We start from the raw sequence: 18,939 nt of genomic DNA, 5'->3' as shown, positions 1-18,939 counted from the left end.
TTCAATAAACAAAGAAGACCAGAGGTAGTTTTGTTTCACCTGGCAAGGGCAGAAATACACCTTCGCCATTGTGCTTCAGGACCTTAACTCTCTGCCTCTGGGACACAATTTAGTCCACAAGGACTTGGATCATCTTAGCATCCCATAAGACATTAGACAGGTCCACTATGATTATGATAAAATGCTGATAAAACCCAAAGAGCAGGAAGTATCAGGTGCCCTGGATGTCTTAGTGAGTTGGCGTTGTATTTGGGAGTTCAGTCATTTTGATACGTGTGCAGTGGTATCTTGTTGTTTTAGTTCATAATTCCCTGATTACATATGATGTGGAGCATCTTTTCATATGCTTATTTGCCATCTGTATATCTTCTTTGGTGAGGGGTCTGTTTAGATCTTTTGCCTATTTTAAAATCAGGTTGTTTTCTTATTGTTGAGTTTTAAGGGTTCTTTGTATATTCTGGATACAAATATTTTCTCCCAGGCTGTGGCTTGTTCCTTCATTCTCTTAACAGTGCCTTTTGCAAAACAGACATTTAAGAAAGCCCAATTTATCGATTTTTTCTTTCATGGATTGTGCTTTTGGAGTTGTATCCAGTGGTTGCCAAACTCAAGATCATGTAGATTTCCTCCTGTGTTATCTTCTAGGAGTTTTATAGTATTGTGTTTCACATTCCATGACCCACTTACATGTATATTTTTGATAATTATTTTATTAAATTAAAATGTATATAATTTTAAAAATCAAGGCTTATAATAAAAAACACCAGTCCTCTTTTATTCCTGGATCTCAGATCCCACTCTCTAAATATTTTTAGCTGTTTCTTTTGGTATTGAATTCCATATATTTTTATAAATAACAACTTTACCTAAATTTATTGAATGTGTCAGGCTCTGTTCTAAGTGCGTTGTATGTTTTTTAATCCTTACATTACAGGTACTCTTTCTATTCCCATTTTAGATGACAAAAATTGAGTCACAGAGGGGTTAGATAATTCCATAAGGTCACATGGTTAGCAAATGGCAGAGCTGGTATTTAATCCTAGACAATGTAATGTTTACCTTGTGATTTCTTGATTTATTGATTAAGACCAGCAATTTTCAACCTCTTTCATCTCATGGCACACATAAACTAATTACTAAAATTCTGCCACACATCAAAAAATATATTTTTTGCCAAAAAGGGTATAAAATAGGTGATTGATTCACACCAGACAGCTATTGTTGTGTTGGCTGTTGTCATTTTTTAATTTGACTATCTAAGGGAACAGAGGTCAGTGTTCCTGACTAAATAGGTATTGCATGTAAAATTCTTGCGTCACACCAGTGTGCCGTGGCATACAGGTTGAAAATTGTTGATTTAGCCTATTGGTTTCCTACTATGAATATTTATCACTCACATAAGCCAAGCCCCCAGTGCGTCTCCCTCAATTATCTAAATATGCCATATTTCACTGAATCTAAGACATCACCTATTGTAAGACACACCTTTATAATACCATTAAAAAGACCAAAAAACCCCAAATGACCAAAATAGTTTATCACTTAGAATTTTTATATTTATTGAAAGAGATCCTTTTGACTTTAGATGTATAATTTACTATATACTTCTGTGCATGCATACAATAACAAGAAAAATATAAGCAAATAAATTTGTTGAAGTATTTTTAAAACTCCTCTGCATTGTCTCATTCTTCTGAATCTTTTTTTGCCTCAAAGGTGTCAATGTCCATGTTTTATTTTTTTAAGACAATATCACACTCCATACCTTCAAGAGTATTGGTAATAGAGCATTTTAAAAAATTTATCTTTATTGTTGAATGTATTACAGGTGTCCCATTTTCCCACCAATTGACCCCCTCCACCTCGTTCCCATTCCCTCCCCAGACCTTCACCCCGTTATTGACTGTATCCATGGGTTATGCATATATGCATATAACTTCTTTGGTTAATCTCTTCCCACCCTCCACTCCCCCTTCCCTCTGAAATATGATCATCTGTTGCATGCATCAGTGTCTCTGGATCTATTTCATTTGTGAGGTTCTTTTGTTCATTAGCTTCTTCTTAAAAAAGACCCTTCAACATTTCATGTGGTACTGGTCTGGTGGTGATGAACTTTAGCTTTTCCTTGTCTGAGAAGCTCTTTATCTGACCTTTGATTCTAAATGATAGCTTTGCTGGGTAGAGTAATCTTGGTTGTAGGTTCTTGCTTTTCATCACTTTGAATATTTCTTGCCACTCCCTTCTGGCCTGCAAGGTTTCTGTTGAGAAATCGGCTGACAGTCGTATGGGTGCTCCCTAGTAGGTAACTAATTGCTTTTCTCTTGCTGTTTTTAAGATTCTGTCTTTAACCTTTGGCATTTAAATTATGATGTGTCTCTGTGTAGACCTCTTTGGGTTCCTCTTGTTTGGGACCCTCTGTGCTTCCTGGACTTGTAAGTCTATTTCTTTCCCCAGGTAGGGGAGTTTTCTGTAATTATTTTTTCAAATATGTTTTCAGTTTCTTGCTCTCTTTCTTCCTCTTCTTTCACCCCAATAATACGAATGTTGGGCCACTTGAAGTTGTCCCAGAGACTCCTTCCACTATCTTCATATTTCTGGATCTTTTTTCTTTTTGCTCTTTTGGTTGGGGGTTGTTTCCTCATGTTCCAAATTGCTGATTTGATTCTCAGCGTCCTCTACTCCACTGTTGATTCCCTGTAAATTATTCTTCATTTCAGTTCATGTAGCCTTCATTTCTGATTGGTACTTTATTATGTCATCGATGGTCTCACTTGTTTTCTTAATAGTCTTACTAATATGGTTGAGCACCCTTATAACCAAAATTCTGAACTCTGTATCTAGTAGCTTGCTTGATTCTATTTCATTTAGTTCCTTTTCTGGAGATTTCTTCTGTTTCCTTTGCCTCCACATTTGTGACATGTTTCTTTGCCTCCACATTTTGGCTGCTTCCAGGTGTTTGTTTCTATGTATTAGGTAGAGCTGCTATGTCTCCTGGAATGTGTAGAGTGACTTTGTATAGTAGGTGTCCTGTAGGGTCCAGTGGCTCAGCCTCCCCAGTCACCTGACCTGGGCCTTCTAGGTACTCCCCTGTGTGGGCTGTGTGCACTGTCCTGTTGTAGTTGAGCCTTGGTTGATAGCGTCACTGGGAGGAATTGATCCCCAGGCCAATCAGCTGTGAGGACCAGCTGCAACTAGAGCCAAAGAGCTGCTGTGCTGGAGACACCTCTATGGAGCAGGATTTACTTCAGTAGAGCTTTGGTGTTCACCAAGTGTGCCCCTTGAGTGTGTCACTCGTGGATGTGGTAGGGTTGTAATCCAGTGTAGTTGAGTCTGACCACCAGGTGCACTGTCTCTGGGACCTCCCAGGAGGTGCAAAGTCAGCCTCTGACAGTGCCTATCCCAGGGCCACCCAGCATGAGCTACACAGCAAACCGTAGTTGGCTGCTACTTGTGCTGGGCTTGGAGGTGTCTAGGAGAGGCCAAGCTATGAGCCAATACAGGCTGCTGCTAGTGCCAGGCCTGGGGCCACTTATCAAGCTGTATGGGGCCCGCTGCTGCTTGTTTGAGAGATTTTAGGAAAGTCCTAAGCATGAGGCTTGTGAGGCCACTTGCACAGAAAAGCCACTGGCAATGGCTCAGATGGGCTTGCAGGTGGGGAAAAGGGGGCCTCCGGGAGTCACTGGGGTAGAGCCAAGGGAGCAATGAATGGCCTCTGCCAGCTCTTCTGTCTGGGAGAAAGCTGCCCTTCCACCTCTCGCCCCTATTTCAGGCAGGTTAGTTCCTCCCCAAGTGTCCCAGGTTCCTTTCAAGCTGCTGCCCAGTGCTGGGGCTCAGAGGGAGCACATCTGAGTGAGTCCATGCGTGGGCCCTTTAAGAGGAAAGCCTGGGGCTCCCGCAGCCTCCGAGTCCCTCAGTGACAGTCCCCGCTGGTTTTCACAGCTGAAGGTGTGAGGCCATCTCTTCCTGAGCCTGGAGCCTGGGCTGGGGGCCTGCTGTAGGGCTGGGACCCCTCACTCCTCCAGGAAACCTCTGCCGAGATTCCCTCCTGGATTTAAACCGCGGCACCAGGTGTGGGCCCGCGGCGTGTCTCTGGGATTCAGCCCCGATCCGCCCGCGTCTCCATTCCTCCTACCGGTCTCAATGCGTCTTCAGCTCCCTGGCTATAGGGCTTCTGTTCAGCCAGATTTCAGGAGGCTCTGAGTGATGGTGGTTCTGTGTTTTAGTTGTAATTTTGATGTGGTCGCGGGAGGCGGCGGGCACAGCTACCTACGCCGCCATCTTGTTTCTCCTCTTAGCATTTTTTAGAAGAGGGAGGAGGCATCCGCTATCATCAGGGGGATTTTCTTCCAAACTACTGAGGTTCATTCTGCAAATTTTCATACTGGCACTTTCTTTTTTCCAGAGGATATATATAAATGAAAACTTCTTAGACAAAACTTGGACTTATATTCCTCAAGTGGTCCTTAAAAGGTTTGTGGGCCAAAATATCTTGGAGTGACAGTTATCCAGTCATGCTTGCACATGGCAATGGCTGGGGGAATGTTGCTATCAGAAGGGGAGCACGGAGCAGACTGTCACCTAGGGTTCTGCCATTACGGAATCTTCTAATTCTTTGATAGAGACTTCCTGGAAGGGCTAAGATTTCAGTGGTGCCATCATTCAAAGAAACTCCAAACCCTTGGTGAAGGTTTTATAACGACCATGCCAAAATTCCCTTGGGTCTCAGAGGAGACCCTAACCAAACAGTTACCAGTTTGGAGCCTATCAGCACACCGTTCTCTGGGCCTCCAAAGCTGTGTGATCCTTTCAAATAAAAGTGGAAAGCAGTAGGTATTATTGTAAACACAAGGCCAGGCCTCACCTATGGGAGGTGGTAGCTCAGTCTTCATTTTAACCACTTATGGAAATCTACATTTCTTTATGTAGATCTAAGTTTCTCTCTGATATATTGCCTTCCTTTAACATTTCTTGTACTGTAGGTCTGATGGTAATGAATTCTCTCAGCTTATATTTGTCTGAAAAAGTATTTCACTTTCATTTGTGAAATATTTTCACTGCATATAGAATGCTGAGTTGGCACTTTCTTCCTTCAGCACTTTGAGATGTCACTCTATTGTGTTTTGGCTTGCAGAGTTTCTGGTGAGAAGTGTTTTTTCGTTCCTCTGTATTATGTGTCTTTTATCTCTGGCTGCTTTTAAGATTTTCTCTTTACCATTGGTTTTTAGTTTTGAATATGATGTGTCCAGACATGTGTAAGTAGTCTCAGGTATACAACATAATTCAATATTTGTATATACTACAAAATGATCACAAGTCTAATTAACATCCATCGCCATACATAATTACAATTTTTTTTAACATTCCATTTATTTATAACTGGAAGTTTGTCCTCTTTGATTCCCCTAACCCCTGCCTCTGGTAACCCCCAAACTGTTCTCAAGCATGTTTGTTTTCTAGCTTCCACATAGGAATCATACAGTATTTATCTTTCCTTATTTCACTTAGCATAATGCCAAGATCCATCCATGTTGTTGCAAATAGCAAGATTTCATTCTTTTTTTATGACTAATATTTTACTGTACATATAACACCACATTTTCTTTATTTATCCATCAATGGGCACTTAGGTTGTTTCCATATTTTGGCTATTATAAATAATGCTGCAGGGAACATGGGGTGCATATATATTATTGAGTTTAGTGTTTTCATTTTCTTTGGATAAATACCCAGAAAAGGAATTGCTGGATCATATGGTAGTTCTATTTTAATTTTTTTTTTTGAGAAATATCCATGCTATTTCCCATAGGAGACTAGCTTCGAATGAAGAGAATATGGTGGGGATAATGGTGGGCTACTTCTGAGACCTAGACCATATAAGACAGTGTTGCTCTGCCTGACTCTCTTAGATTGCTCTGGTGACACTGCCACATTGTGAGGACTTTAAGTTGGTATGCTTTAGTTACCAGAAAATTATAATTATTTTATATATTTAATTGCCAGGAAAACCCAGCTGGATAAAAAGTTGCTGTAATGGGAATAAACTATCAAAGATAAAAACCCAAATTGTAAAATTATGCCACAGGAAGCTTAAAGAGTAATTTGCTCTTCCAGCAAGTGCTTGGTAAGCATCTATTCTGTGTCTGAGTATGCCCAGATAAGTTAGTTTTGTAATTTTAACTGTTAAAATATGAACCTTGACTTCTTTGATAAAGTTCTATTAGAATGTAGTTTAACTTTTTTAAAGAGCAGCTTTAGGTTCACAGCAAAATTGAGTGGAAAGAATAGAGTTCCCATAAACCATTCCACACCCACTGAAAGCCTCCCTAATCTCACCATCAGCATCAAAGTGGTACATTTATTACAACTGATGAACCAATACTGACACATCATTATCAACCAAAGTCCATGCTTTATATTAGGGTTCACTCTGTGTTGTACATTCCATGGATTTTGACAAATGCATAATGACATGTACCCACCATTATCTATTGTACAGAATAGTTTCACTGCCCAAAAAGTCTTGTGCTCCACTTATCCATCTGCAGCCCATCAAGCTCCTGGCAACTGCTACTTTTTCACTGTCTTCATAGTTTTGCCTTTTCCAGAATCATAGTTGGAGTCCTTTTCAGATTGGCTTCTTTCACTTAGTAGTACGAATTTACAGTTTCTCCATGTCTTTTCACGGCTTGATAGCTCATATTTTTTTTAGCACTGAATATTATTATTCTATTGTATGTACCATAGTGCGCTTACTCGTTTGCTTATTGAAGAGTGTCTGGGTTGTTTCCAGGTTTTGGCAATCATGAATAAAGCTGCTCTATAAATATTTGTGTGCAGGTAAAAGTATGTTTAGTTTTCTAAGAAAGTGTCAAACTGTTTTCCAAAGTGGCTATATTATTTTTCATTTCCACCTGCAACGAATGAGAGTTGTTGTTATTCCACATTCTCGCCAGCATGTGTTGTCAGTATTTTGGATTTTGGCCTTTCCAATAGGTGTGTAGTGGTATCTTACTGCTGTCTTAATTTGCAGTTCCCTGATGACATATGATATAAAACGTCTTTTCATATGCTTACTTACCATCTGTATCTCTTCTTTGAAGAGGCATCTGTTCAGAGCTTTTGCTCATTTTGTAATCTGGCTGTTCATTTTCTTATTGTTGAGTTTTAAGAGTTCTTCCTATATTTTGGATACCAGCCCTTTATCAGACATGTGTTTTGCAAATATTTCTTCCAGTCTGTGGATTTTTTCATTCCCTTAACATTTAACTTTGATACATTAAAAAAACCTACTTTCTGAAGGATTTTTATTATTTTTATTTATTTTTAAATATATCTTTATTGATTTCAGAGAGTGGAAAGGAGAGGGAGAGAGATAGAAACATCAATGATGAGAGAGTCATTGATTGGCTGCCTCCTGCACGCCCCCAACTGGGGATCGAGCCCCGATCGCCTGGATCCTAGGTTGACGCTCAACCACTGAGCCACACCCGGCTGAGCTGGATTTTTTTTTTCTTTAAATGGAGATAATTTTTGATATAAAGATGTGTTCACTTCAGTGGTTGCACAAAGTTGTGTAGCGATTACCACTATGCAATTCCAGATCATTTTCATTACTTCAGAAAGAACCCCTTGACCCATTATCAGTCATTCCCACTCCCTTCTTCCCCCAGCCTGTGCCAACCACTAATCTACTATCTTTGTCTATGGATTTGCCTATCTGGACACTTTCATACAAATGGAATCATAATATGTGCTCTTTTGGAACTGGCTTCCTTCATTTAGCTTGTTCTCAGAGTTCATCCATGTTGTCCATGAATCAGTACTTCCTTCTTTTTATGGCTGAATAATATTCCATTGAATGGATATATATCACATTTTGTTTACTTGTTCATCAGTCAAGTGAACATTTGGGTTGTCTGCACTTTTTTTTTAACCATTTGTGTAACAAATTTTTGTGTGAGTCTAAGTTTTCATGTCTCTTAGGCAAATACTTAGGAGTGGAATTATATATTCATTGCTGGGACATATGGGAACTCTATGTTTAATCTTTTGAGGGACTGCTAGACTCTTTTTCAAAGTGGTTGCATTATTTTACATTCCCACTTTCTCCACATCCTCATAAACACTTATTTGTCTTTTTTAAAAAAACTGATTTTTGGACAGAGGGAGAGGGAGAAACATTGACTTGAGAGAAACATCAATCGGCTGCCTCCTGCACACCTCCTACTGGGATGGAGCCAGCAGCCCAGGCACTTGCCCTGACCGGGAAATGAACCGACCACCTTCGGGTGCATGGGATGCCGCCCCACTCACCGAGCCACACCAGCCAGGGTGAGTGTCTGTCTTTTTTATTACAGCCATGTTAGTGGATCTGTAGTGATATTTCACTGTGGCTTTGATTTGCATTTCCCTGATGGCTAATTAATGGCTTACTGGCCATTTGTATATATTCTTTGGAGAAATGTCTACTCAGACCCTTTCCCCATTTTTAAATTAGATTGTCCTTTTATTGTCAAGTTGTAAAAGTTCTTTATTTACTCTGGATACTAGGTTAGTCAGAGAAGGATGTGGGTTTTGGAGGAAGCGCACTTACCGCTGATAAAATTTAGAATGTGACCATGACATAGGTGACTGAAGTGGACAGGGGCAGAAAAAGGTCACTAACTATGAGGAAAGCAGGGTGTTGGATGTCATTTGTGGGAAGCTGAAGCCACCAAGAGTGATGGCATGTATTGGGAAAGAGAGAAAGTGACATGAGAACTAAAACCTTCCTTGAATGAGGGATAGTCATTGAGAGACAGAGCGACAAAAGGGCTAAAGAATCAAGCTGATTTTTTTTTAAGTGGAAAGGAAGAGAATGAAAGAGAAGCAGCCAGGGACTCACTTCCTGGGTCTGACGATAAACGCAACATCTCCCTGAGACCCTCTGATTGCATTATGCACGATGGTCTGGGGTGACATCTGACTAATATACGACAGAGTAGTTCCAGTTAACTCCCTTCCGACCTCAAATACGGAAATATTGAATATGTAACCAAGAAGAGAAATTCAACACAGCTGGGCTTTAAACTATGGGAAATCCCACGGTGCCAGAAATGGACGGGAACCCAAAAGTTAGGGTGCGTATTGATGGCAGCTAAATTTACTTACTCTGTACTTTGTACACTACCAAGGTGGGATTGTAGTTACTGACAGTAGTTATTGTATCTCCTGAGAGCCGATATCCAGAAAACAATCACCCCATATGGCCTCACCTCTGGACATTGTAGTGTAACATGACTTTAATTTTATTACATTAAAAATGCTGTTAAGTCTAATTCGGTTTGCACTGAATTATATATTAATTTAAGGATTGACACTGTAATATTATTGCCATCCTTTCCAAGAACCCGGTATGTCCTTTCATTTGCGGGATCTTGTTTTATGCCCTTCAATTTTGATTTTCTTTTCTTGTTAAATTTATTAAGGATTATATAATTTTGAATAGGTAACATTAATTGTATTCAAAATTTAATTTAAAAATGTAAGAATGAATTCAGTGAATTTTCCCTTCCATTGCTATCCCCTCTCTACCCAACTCCCCTCTCTTTCAGAGGTATTTTATGTATATATGAGCAATAGGTATATATACACCTATTTGTTGCAATTTCAAATGGAATACTTTTCCTTGTATTGTTTCTGGTTGATTATTGCTAGTATTGATTTTCGTAGAGTTATCTTTTATTTAGATACTTACCAAATTTCCTTTTTTTTTTTTAAAAAATATATCTTTATTGATTTCAGAGAGAGGAAAGGAGAGGGAGAGAGACAGAAACATCAATGATGAGAGAGTCATTGATTAAGCCCGCAACCCGGGCATGTGCCCTAACCGGGAATCAAACCCTGATCACCTGGATCCCAGGTCGACGCTCAACCGCTGAGCCACGCCTGCCCGGGCCAAATTTCCTTATTAATGCTAACAGGTTTTATTGTAGCCTTTTGGATTTCCTAAGTACAGCAAAATAAGATAATTTATTATTTTCCAATATTTATACCAACTAGTTTTCTTGCCTAATTGCTTCCACCTGACTTTTCAAAGCAACATTGAATCTTGTTTTATTTCAGACTTTAATAGAAATAGTTTTAGTATTTATAATAAAAAATGTTTTCTATTTTTTAAAAAAAATATATCTTTATTGATTTCAAAGAGAGGAAGGGAGAGGGGAAGAGAGAGAGAAACATCAATGATGAGGGAGTCATTGATCGGCTGCCTCCTGCACGCCCCCAACTGGGGATCAAGCACGCACCCCAGGCATGTGCTCTGACTCTATTGTTTTTTGATACATAGTTTCTCTTCCTTTTACTTAGAGCTTTAATTTTATCAAATCAACTTAAAGCTGTAAGATTTTAGCAAATGCCTTTCCAGCATATACTGATAAAATGTTATATCCCCTTTCATTTAAAAAACTTTATTTTGAAATAATTTTACTTACAGAAAAGTTGTAAAAACAACAGAGTTCCCATGTACCTTTTACTCAGATTTCGCCAATGTTGAATTTTAGTTTTACTATTCTGTTTGTATGTATGTATTGTATATATACAGATATATGTGTGTGTATGTATAAAGTTTCCTGAAACATTTGCAAATTGTCTTTACCTTTAACCTCTAAATATTTCAATGAGTATTTTCTTAAACTAAGGATTCTCTGACATAATCATGTAAGAAATATTATCAAATAAGAAAATTAACATTAAATGTCTCTAGACATTTAATTAATCTTCAAATTCTTGATGTAGTGAATTATATTAATAAATTTCCTAATACGGAGGCTTGTATTGCTGCAATAAACCTTATGTTATCATGGTATACAATTCAACTTTACTTAGTTGGAATTTTTCTATCTATAGTCATAGGCTATGGCATTCTTTTTGGCACTTTATCAGGTTTGAGTATTAATTTCTTATGCTGGCCTTTAAAAATCTATGGAGCCCTGGCCTGTGTGGCTTAGCGGTTGGAGTGTCATCCTGTGCATGGAAGGGTCTCAAGCTGGATTTCCAGTCAGGGCACATACCCAGGTTGCGGGTTCGACTCTTGGTCGGGGTGCATGTAGGTGGCAACAGATCAATGTTTCTCTCTCACACATCGATGTTTCTCTTTCTCTCTCCCTTCCTCTCTCTCTAGAATAAATGAAAAACATATGCATATATGCATAACCCATGGACACAGACAATACTGTGGTGAGGGCCTGAGGAGGGGAGCAGGTAGAGGATGGAAGAGGTCAATGGGGAAAAAAGGGGACATCTGTAATATTTTGAACAATTAAAAAAAGTTAAAGCCCAGCTGGGCATAGCTCAGCAGTTGAGCATCGACCTAGGATCCAGGAGATCACGGTTCAATTCCTGGTCAGGGCACATGCCCGGGTTGCAGGCTCGATCTTCGGTCAGGGGAGTGCAGGAGGCAGCTGATCAATAACTCTCTCATCATTGATGTTTCTTTCTCTCTCTCTCTCCCTCTCCTTTCCTCTCTCTGAAGTCAATAAAGATATATTTAAAAAAAAATTAAAAAGGCAAAGAAGAAATAAAAATCTATGGAGCATTTTTTCATCTTTTCCCACGGTTTGAAGCAGTTTATATATTAATTAAAAATTACAACTCAGCCCTAGCCGGTTTTGCTCAGTGTTGAGAGTGTTGGCCCAAGGACTGAATGGTCCGGGGTTCGATTCTGGCCAAGGGCACGTACCTCTGTTGCAGGCTCATTCCCAAGCCCGGGTGAGGGTGCATGCGGGAGGCAACCAATTGACGTCTCTCTCTCACATTAATGTTTCTCTCTCTCTCTTCCATGCTCTCTGAAAAGCAATGGAAAAAATATCCCCACTGAGGATTTAAAAATAAATACAATGTACATTTTTTGTTCACGTTGTGATAATTGAACTGTATACTTGTGATCTATGCATTTTTCCATATCAATAAAAAAGTTTAAATATAAGAAAACAATCTTCTAAAAGGATAAAATTTTAATCACCTTTCCAATTTCTTCTTTGGCAATTAACTTGTCCATTCAAACAATACCTTGGGTCAGTGTTTGCTAGAAAATTATCTGTTTGCCGTTTTAAAATTTGTTGCCATAGAACATTCCTAAAATTATTTTATATTCTTCCATATATATATGGTTATGTCTGATTCCTCATTCCTAATCCTATTTTATCTTTTTGCTCTTCTCCCCTTTATCAGGCTAAGGTGGTTTTATCTATTTTATTGGTGTTTTCAAAGAGAAAATTTATCTTTATTAGGCCATTTCAGGTATTATTATGGTTTAAATGTGTGCTTTTTCTAAATTTCTAAAACAATCACTACGCAACTCTGAGTTTTTCTTTTTGAACAGTAAAGGTGTCAGCATTATATTTTCTTTTTTTTCCCTTTTTTTAATCCTCACCTGAGGATATTTTTTCCATTGTTTTTTAGAGAGTGGAAGGGTGGGGGAGAGAGAAAAAAAACATCGATGTGAAAGACACACATTGAGTGGTAGCCTCCTGCTCGCACCCCTGAGCCTGCAACCAAGGTACGTGCCCTTGGCCAGAATCAAACCTGGGACCCTTCAGTCCACGGGCTGACGCACTAATCACTGAGCCAAACCGGCTAGGGCTTGGTGTTACATTTTCATCTCCCAGTCCAGCCTTATGCATTTTAGGATACTCAATAAGGTGTCTCTGGGTCTTACTTTGCCCCATTCGCTTAGGGGTTTATCCTGGCAGGTTCTACTGCCTGGCCACAAGCACATGACAAATAAATGTGTGTTTAGTGAACAAGTAACACTGTTCTGTCCTGGGACTTACTGTGAAGATCTGTGCTTTCCCCAGGGCCCATCATTCATCCAAATACCTGGAGCATCCTCATGTGCTGGCACTGTGCCAGGTTCTAAGAATAAGATAGTGAGCTGAACAACTGGTATCTGCACTCTTGGAGATCACATTCTGGTGACAAAGACAGATATAAAACAAGTAAGTGAGCTGAGTGTTGCCTAGGATGCTAAGGAAGTATAAGACAGGGATCCAACATCACCAAGGAGGCCTAACTAAGAATCTCTAGAAGTGATACGTAAGTTCCTTAGAAACTGAGGGCCTACCCAGTCCCCTACCCTCCTTTCAGAAAGATGGCCAATGGGTTTTCTTGTATAAAAGTTATCTGGTTTATACGCCTGCTGTTCTTGGTGACAGTTGATTTAACCAAGGGACTGACAGCCAGGCAAAAGAATTTTATCCAACACCAAACAGAAGGAAAAGAGAAGAAATGGAGATAGCAGGAGAGGAAAAGCAGAATAAGAATAGTAAAACCATAGTAATGGCAGTCAGACTCTGTGATATTGGATTGCAACTGCAGATACCAATATGATCTCATGGTTTTTAATAATAAACAGATAGAGACATACAATGATAAATTCAGATGTGATGCGTGTTAACATATATACATATATTACCTAGTTCTGTGTGCTGAAAGGGCCTAGAAGAAATGACACTCCAGTAGCAATGAATATACCCAGTGCCCAGATCCTAGTCTCTAAGTATCATCTCGAATAAAAGGAACCAGGTGCTGCTGGGAGAAATGGCTGATGTCAGAGCTGGAACAAGAAAAATATGAGTGATCTTGGAATATCTTGTGGAGCCAGAAAGTAAGAAAGTGCTAAAAAAATGATGGGGGCAATGCTGAAACAACACAGGAGCCAACCTGAAAGGGTTCCAATGGCCAAATCTAGGCCTAAAAGAGCAAAATAAACTATGTTAGTATTAGATCATAACCCTTAGAAGAAAACAAATATCCATCAGTTTATACTATTATAAATAAATTATTGAATAAATAAATGGGGGGAAGGAGAATACAGTAGGATACCAATTAATATATATATAGTGGAATAAGAAAACATTATTAGGCAAATAGAACATTCATACTTGCTGTATGCAAGAACCATTCATGGATGCTGAAATCAGTGGGCAAAATTCTAAGGGCAAATAAGGCATTTGCATGGCTTCAAAGTATCTTCTCACAAGATTCTTACTAATTTCAAAGGAGAAATTTCTAATTTTATATGGAGAAACTTGGCACATACCACCTCAGCCATGTGATCAAAGTTAAGTTTATCCCCTGCTAGGAGACACTGAGAAGGGCACAGCACCACTCCTGGGGTTGTCTTGCCAAAAATGCAGACCCTCAATCTAATCATGTGAAAACAGTAGACACACCTCAAAACAACCAGCCTGGACATTTCAAAAGTGTTAAGGTCGTGAAAGGCAAAGAAAGACAGAGGAACTATCACAGGCTGAAGGAGACGAAGAAAACACGATAACAAAATGCAAGGCAGGATCCTGAACCTGCCTTGGGTCCTGAACCAGAAAAAAAACACCAGGAGCAGAAAAACTGGCAAAATCTGAATGTCCACAAATCAGTTAGCGAAACTGCACCAATGTTAATTTCCTGATTTTAATAATTATACCATGGTTTTATAAGATGTTCAAATTAGGAGAAGCTAGATGAAGGGTATATGGGAACTCTACTATTTTTGCAACTTTCTGTAAGTCTAAAATTATTTTAAGAAAAACAAAACAGCAGTCACTGAGGTAGGGAGCAGCAGACACAGCTCCTTGAGGGGCTAGATGGTGATTGCTGGAGCATCTGCTGGAGCCCCCATCCTGGCTTATGACTGTCTTATACCCACCATATTGTTATGACATTCTTCCATCACCCAAGGGACTTTGATTCCTACCACTTTCTGCTTTCTGAAAGAGATGAGCTAACACCAAAGGAGGGTTCTGAAATGGCCCTGCAGGGGGAGGGTGATACAGTGATCACCAATGGGGGCTACTGCAGATGATGCCCAGGACATACCAGGCCTTGTTGTGTCCAGCAAGCTGAGGCTGAAATACAAGGGATGGTGTATAGACCTCCTGCTTAGTGACTAACATGGAGACTGCATGGGGGAGCTGTTTATTCCAGGCTAAGTTAGCTAGGACAGCAGTGTAGACAGGGCTGAAGGAGGCCCCAAGTGCTGAGCTTACTTGGGTCATTTGGTACTACTGTTGAGTCCCAGAGCAGGCCAGGGTGGTGACCCAGTCAGCCTTCCTCCTAGAAGTGCTCTACACTGGCCTAGTTCCAAGGCTGGAGAAACCTGGTCTGGCCTGACCCCAGAACGCAGGGTGAGGAGGAACAGTAGCTATAATATGGCAGTGGAAGGGGGAAGGATTCTATGGGTCCCTCTCCCTTGGAATTTTAGGGCATGGGAAAGAGGTAGCTACAGCCTAAACTGAAGAACCTCTGTGTCTGGGCCTCTATACTCTTTCTCCACTCTGTGGAGACATTCTGAGGGCCAGCAGGGGGTGGCAGGTCACAGTCTGGCCCCTATCTTCTTCCAGCCAGATCTGTTCTTAGCTGCCATACTTCTGAGCTTCCAAGGAACATGATAAAGTTCCAGACTCTGGGGCATGGGGATCATGCTGAAGGCCAGAGATAAGGGACCTCCCTCTCCTCTCTGCCTTGAAAGGGGTGGAGGGGAAGCTCCTCTCCTGGAGACTTGTTATCAAGTTTTGGACCCACAACAAAGGGGGCAGGAGAGGGCAAAATTCCTGCTTTGGGGGACTGAGGAGGGGTCTTACAGGGGCTGTGAGGAAGTAAGAGGCCTTAGGCTGAGTGGAGAGGAGCAAGATGTATGAGGGGAGGGTAGGTCAGTTGCCATGCCACAGCTGAGGGGCCTTTATTGAATGCTGAGGGCACTAGGCAGGTAGGTAGATGCTAGAGGGTGTGGCACACCTTCTCAGGGTGTAGTGGTGCCCGGATGTCCAGTTTGTGGGTCTTGCTGTCCTTATCGATGATCTCCAGCCTCAGCTTGGGTGAACGCTTCTCTGCCTGGGCTGAGGGCAGATCAGGGCTCTTGAGTAGCTGCTTGTCTGAGTCCTCCACAGTGATACGCAGAGTACAGCCCCCTGGCAGCAGGTCCTGTTCGTAGGCGGCCGCCAGCTGGTTCACCACACGGCGCTCTACCTGCAGGTGGCAGGTGAAGTGGTTGTCACTGCTGAGGCCTGGGCCAGCTTGGGGCCTGAGCCTGAAGGCCAGGCTCTATTGCTTACTGTTAGGACAAGTACTTATACTGAGCTTCAGTTTTCTCATCTGCAAAGGGCTAACAACACACAGCTTGCAGGACTGTGCTAAAAACTCAATGTCAGTTTCTGAGGTTCCCAACTCAGTTCCCCATCCTGGTAGGGGTTCATACTTGGTTACCCTCCAGAACAGGGTTTGACTTGAGCATTTTGTGGTTTTGATTTTATAGGGCCATCTGTTCTGGGCAGGAACAATTCCAGGCCAGGGAGCCTAGGGACTGGGCTGGGGGCACCAGGGAAGGCGATGTGGAGGCACCTCACTTCTCTAGGCTCTTGTGCTCACCTCATGCTTGATGGAGCGGGCGCCGTAGTGCACATTGTAGCCGTCGACCAACACGTCTGCTACCTCGCGGTCCCAGAGCAGTGTGATATTGTGTCTTTGCTTGGCCTGAGAAAGGTCAGAGAGGAGCATGTCTGCATGTAGCTCAGGGATTTCCATCTCTCATCACTCATGCCTGAGGCCTGGGTCTGTGAGAGACTGTGCCTCAGGGCCACCGGCCCCATACCACTGTGCTCCACCTTTTGGGAGGTGGTGTTCCCAGTGGGCAGATATCCCATCCCCACTCATGGGCAGTCCCCACTCTTACTCTCTTGGCCCAAAAGTTCAGTTCCTTGTTGACTAGCTGGATGAGCTCCGAGTGGCAGAAGGGGAGGAAGTAGACGATCTCATTGATTCGTCCCAAAAACTCATCCCTCCGGAAGTGAGCCTGCAGAGCCAGATAAGGGGTCGGGTGAACTCAGTCACCCAGATGGGGGTAAAGGCAATTAATGGACCCCAATGGGGAAGACATGGGGGCTTCCATAGCTTTAGGATGGCTAAGGGGATCCCCTCACCCAAGGCTCCAGCAGGAAGGACAAAAACCTCTTACTTTCAGGATGGGGCGAATCACATTCTCCTTGAAGTTCTTTGATATGGTGATCTTGTCACTAATCTGGACATCCCCTGTAGAAACAGAATCATAACCTACCTATTCCCCACACCCAGGGACCTTTAAGAGATGTGCCAGCCCCTTGACCCTGTCCATGAAAAGAGCCCTGGTCCTGTCCCTGATGATCTGTGTGATCCTGGTCAATGTCTTGGGCTCTCTGGGCCTTGACCTCATCTTCTTACCTGAACAACGAGAGGACTGGAATGGGCACTTTCTGAGGCCCTTCCAGCTCTCATGTGCTACAAAACCTGGGGTTCCTTAGGGTGGAAGTTGTGTGAGAAACAGGAGGGAAAAGGAAAGTCAGGACCAAGACTTGAGTTCTGACTTGGAAGAAGGGGGCTGGAGGGTTCAATTCCAAATGGAAAAGTGACAGATATGACCTCCTGTCTGATGCACTCCTCCTCTCCAGCATTCTCCAGCCTGCCTACACAGGAAGGCACCCCAGCTGAAAAAGGCTGTGTCCATCGCCATATAGTTTCTGATCTGCTGTCTCCTCGTTGCACCAAAGCATCTCTGTTAAGGATGGGTCTCTTCAGTCCCCTAAAACCCTGGCCTCTTCCTGGCCCTTCACCCTAGGGTGGCTCTGTCCATTTCTCTGTCTGGAACCTTCCTGTCACCTGAGACTTGGGGCTTTATTGAGGAAGTGAGGGCACTGTCTCTGTCTCCCTCCACTATCTGGCATGGTGCTTGGTCTCTGGTCATTGCCAGCTAGGGGCAAAACTGTCTATCAGCACCCTCACCAAGGCCTAGGACCCCAGTGCCATCCTTGCCCTCAAGAGATGTGCTGGTGGCCTGGGCACTTGCCCAGTTGCCTAGACAGCTCAGGCCATGTGCCATACCTAGGTTCTCAGCGATACGATTATGGCTCATCTCCAAAGCTTCCTGCCTCAGTTGCAGTGCATGCTGTGCGATCTCCTCGCTGGCCACATTGGAGGTCATAATGAAGATGGCGTCCTTGCAGTCGATGGTTTTCCCTTTTCCATCTGTCAGCCGGCCCTGGGAAAGAATAGCGACTGCACAGTTAGGGAGCTATAAGACTGGGCACCACTTCCAGGAGGTCTCTCCAGAACCCTATGTCTCCCCCACCCCTGGCAGAGTGAGCTGCTCCCTGGATTCTCTGAGCACCGATCTCACACCTCAGTTGCAGTGCTCATTACCATGGGCTGCAACTGCTTCACATACTGAGCACCTCCAGGTGAGAACGCATTTGCTGTATCATCAATCAGGGTGCCTAATCATCCCTGGCACCCAGACGTCAGCTTGATTTCATATGCATCCATCCAACACACTTTCCTGGAAGCCCAATCTAGTCAAGGATCTGTGTTGGGGTACTGGGGACCCACAAAGCCTTCAACACGCTCCCAGTCTAGAGGAGTGACACTCAGGAAACCAGCAATGACAAGTCAGTGCAGTAAGTGTTATGACAGGGGAAGCCCAGATAGCTGTAGTTCAGAGGAGGGTATTTCACTGGGCCACTGTGAGGACTAGATATGGTCATACTGGAGAAAGTTCCTTAATTAACCAAGTTGTGGAAATGTTCTTTGTTTTGTTTTTTCTCTTTAAGCAAATCTGTCTTTATTAAAATTGTGCAAATGTTCTGAACTGTTATTACTGTAGCAAACACTTATATATTTGTTGAATCAAAATGAATAAAATGAATTGAAATAGAGAGGGATAGAAAAAACGCTTCTCCTTTAACAAACTTGGGAAGTTTCCTTGGAATCTTTAGCTCTTTCTAGAAGAGACATAAAAGAAAGCATCTATACTGGAGACAGATGCACCAAAGAAAGAGAAAAGGAGCAACAGCACAGGGAAGAGACAGAAGAGTGAGAAAGGTATGGCTGCCCGGGCCATTCAGTTCAAGGGCAAGGAGCTCCACCCACGCAGCA

At 42.1% G+C, this 18,939-nt stretch overlaps 1 protein-coding gene across 2 annotated transcripts in view; it reads right to left on the bottom strand.

The window, feature by feature from the left end:
* Window positions 1-12,403: 12,403 nt before the first annotated feature.
* The window catches only part of CLPB (ClpB family mitochondrial disaggregase), a 135,002-nt gene continuing 128,466 nt past the window's right edge, over window positions 12,404-18,939 (bottom strand). Inside the window, exons 12-16 of one of the 2 annotated variants that reach the window (XM_081154147.1) lie at window positions 17,890-18,046; window positions 16,991-17,064; window positions 16,709-16,828; window positions 16,405-16,509; window positions 12,404-16,005 (exon numbers count right to left, since the gene is read on the bottom strand). In XM_081154147.1, coding sequence (XP_081010273.1) covers window positions 15,757-16,005; window positions 16,405-16,509; window positions 16,709-16,828; window positions 16,991-17,064; window positions 17,890-18,046 — 705 coding nt within the window. In that variant the 3' untranslated portion in view covers window positions 12,404-15,756. The remainder of the gene's footprint in view (window positions 16,006-16,404; window positions 16,510-16,708; window positions 16,829-16,990; window positions 17,065-17,889; window positions 18,047-18,939) is intronic. The other variant, XM_081154148.1, reaches the window with a different exon arrangement.

The sequence above is a fragment of the Miniopterus schreibersii genome (assembly GCF_964146895.1).
Source record: "Miniopterus schreibersii genome assembly, chromosome: 12".
Classification (NCBI taxonomy): Eukaryota; Metazoa; Chordata; class Mammalia; order Chiroptera; family Miniopteridae; genus Miniopterus; species Miniopterus schreibersii.
The sequence above is the reverse complement of the archived record's forward strand: the minus strand, read 5'-3'. Positions and strand labels throughout refer to the sequence as shown.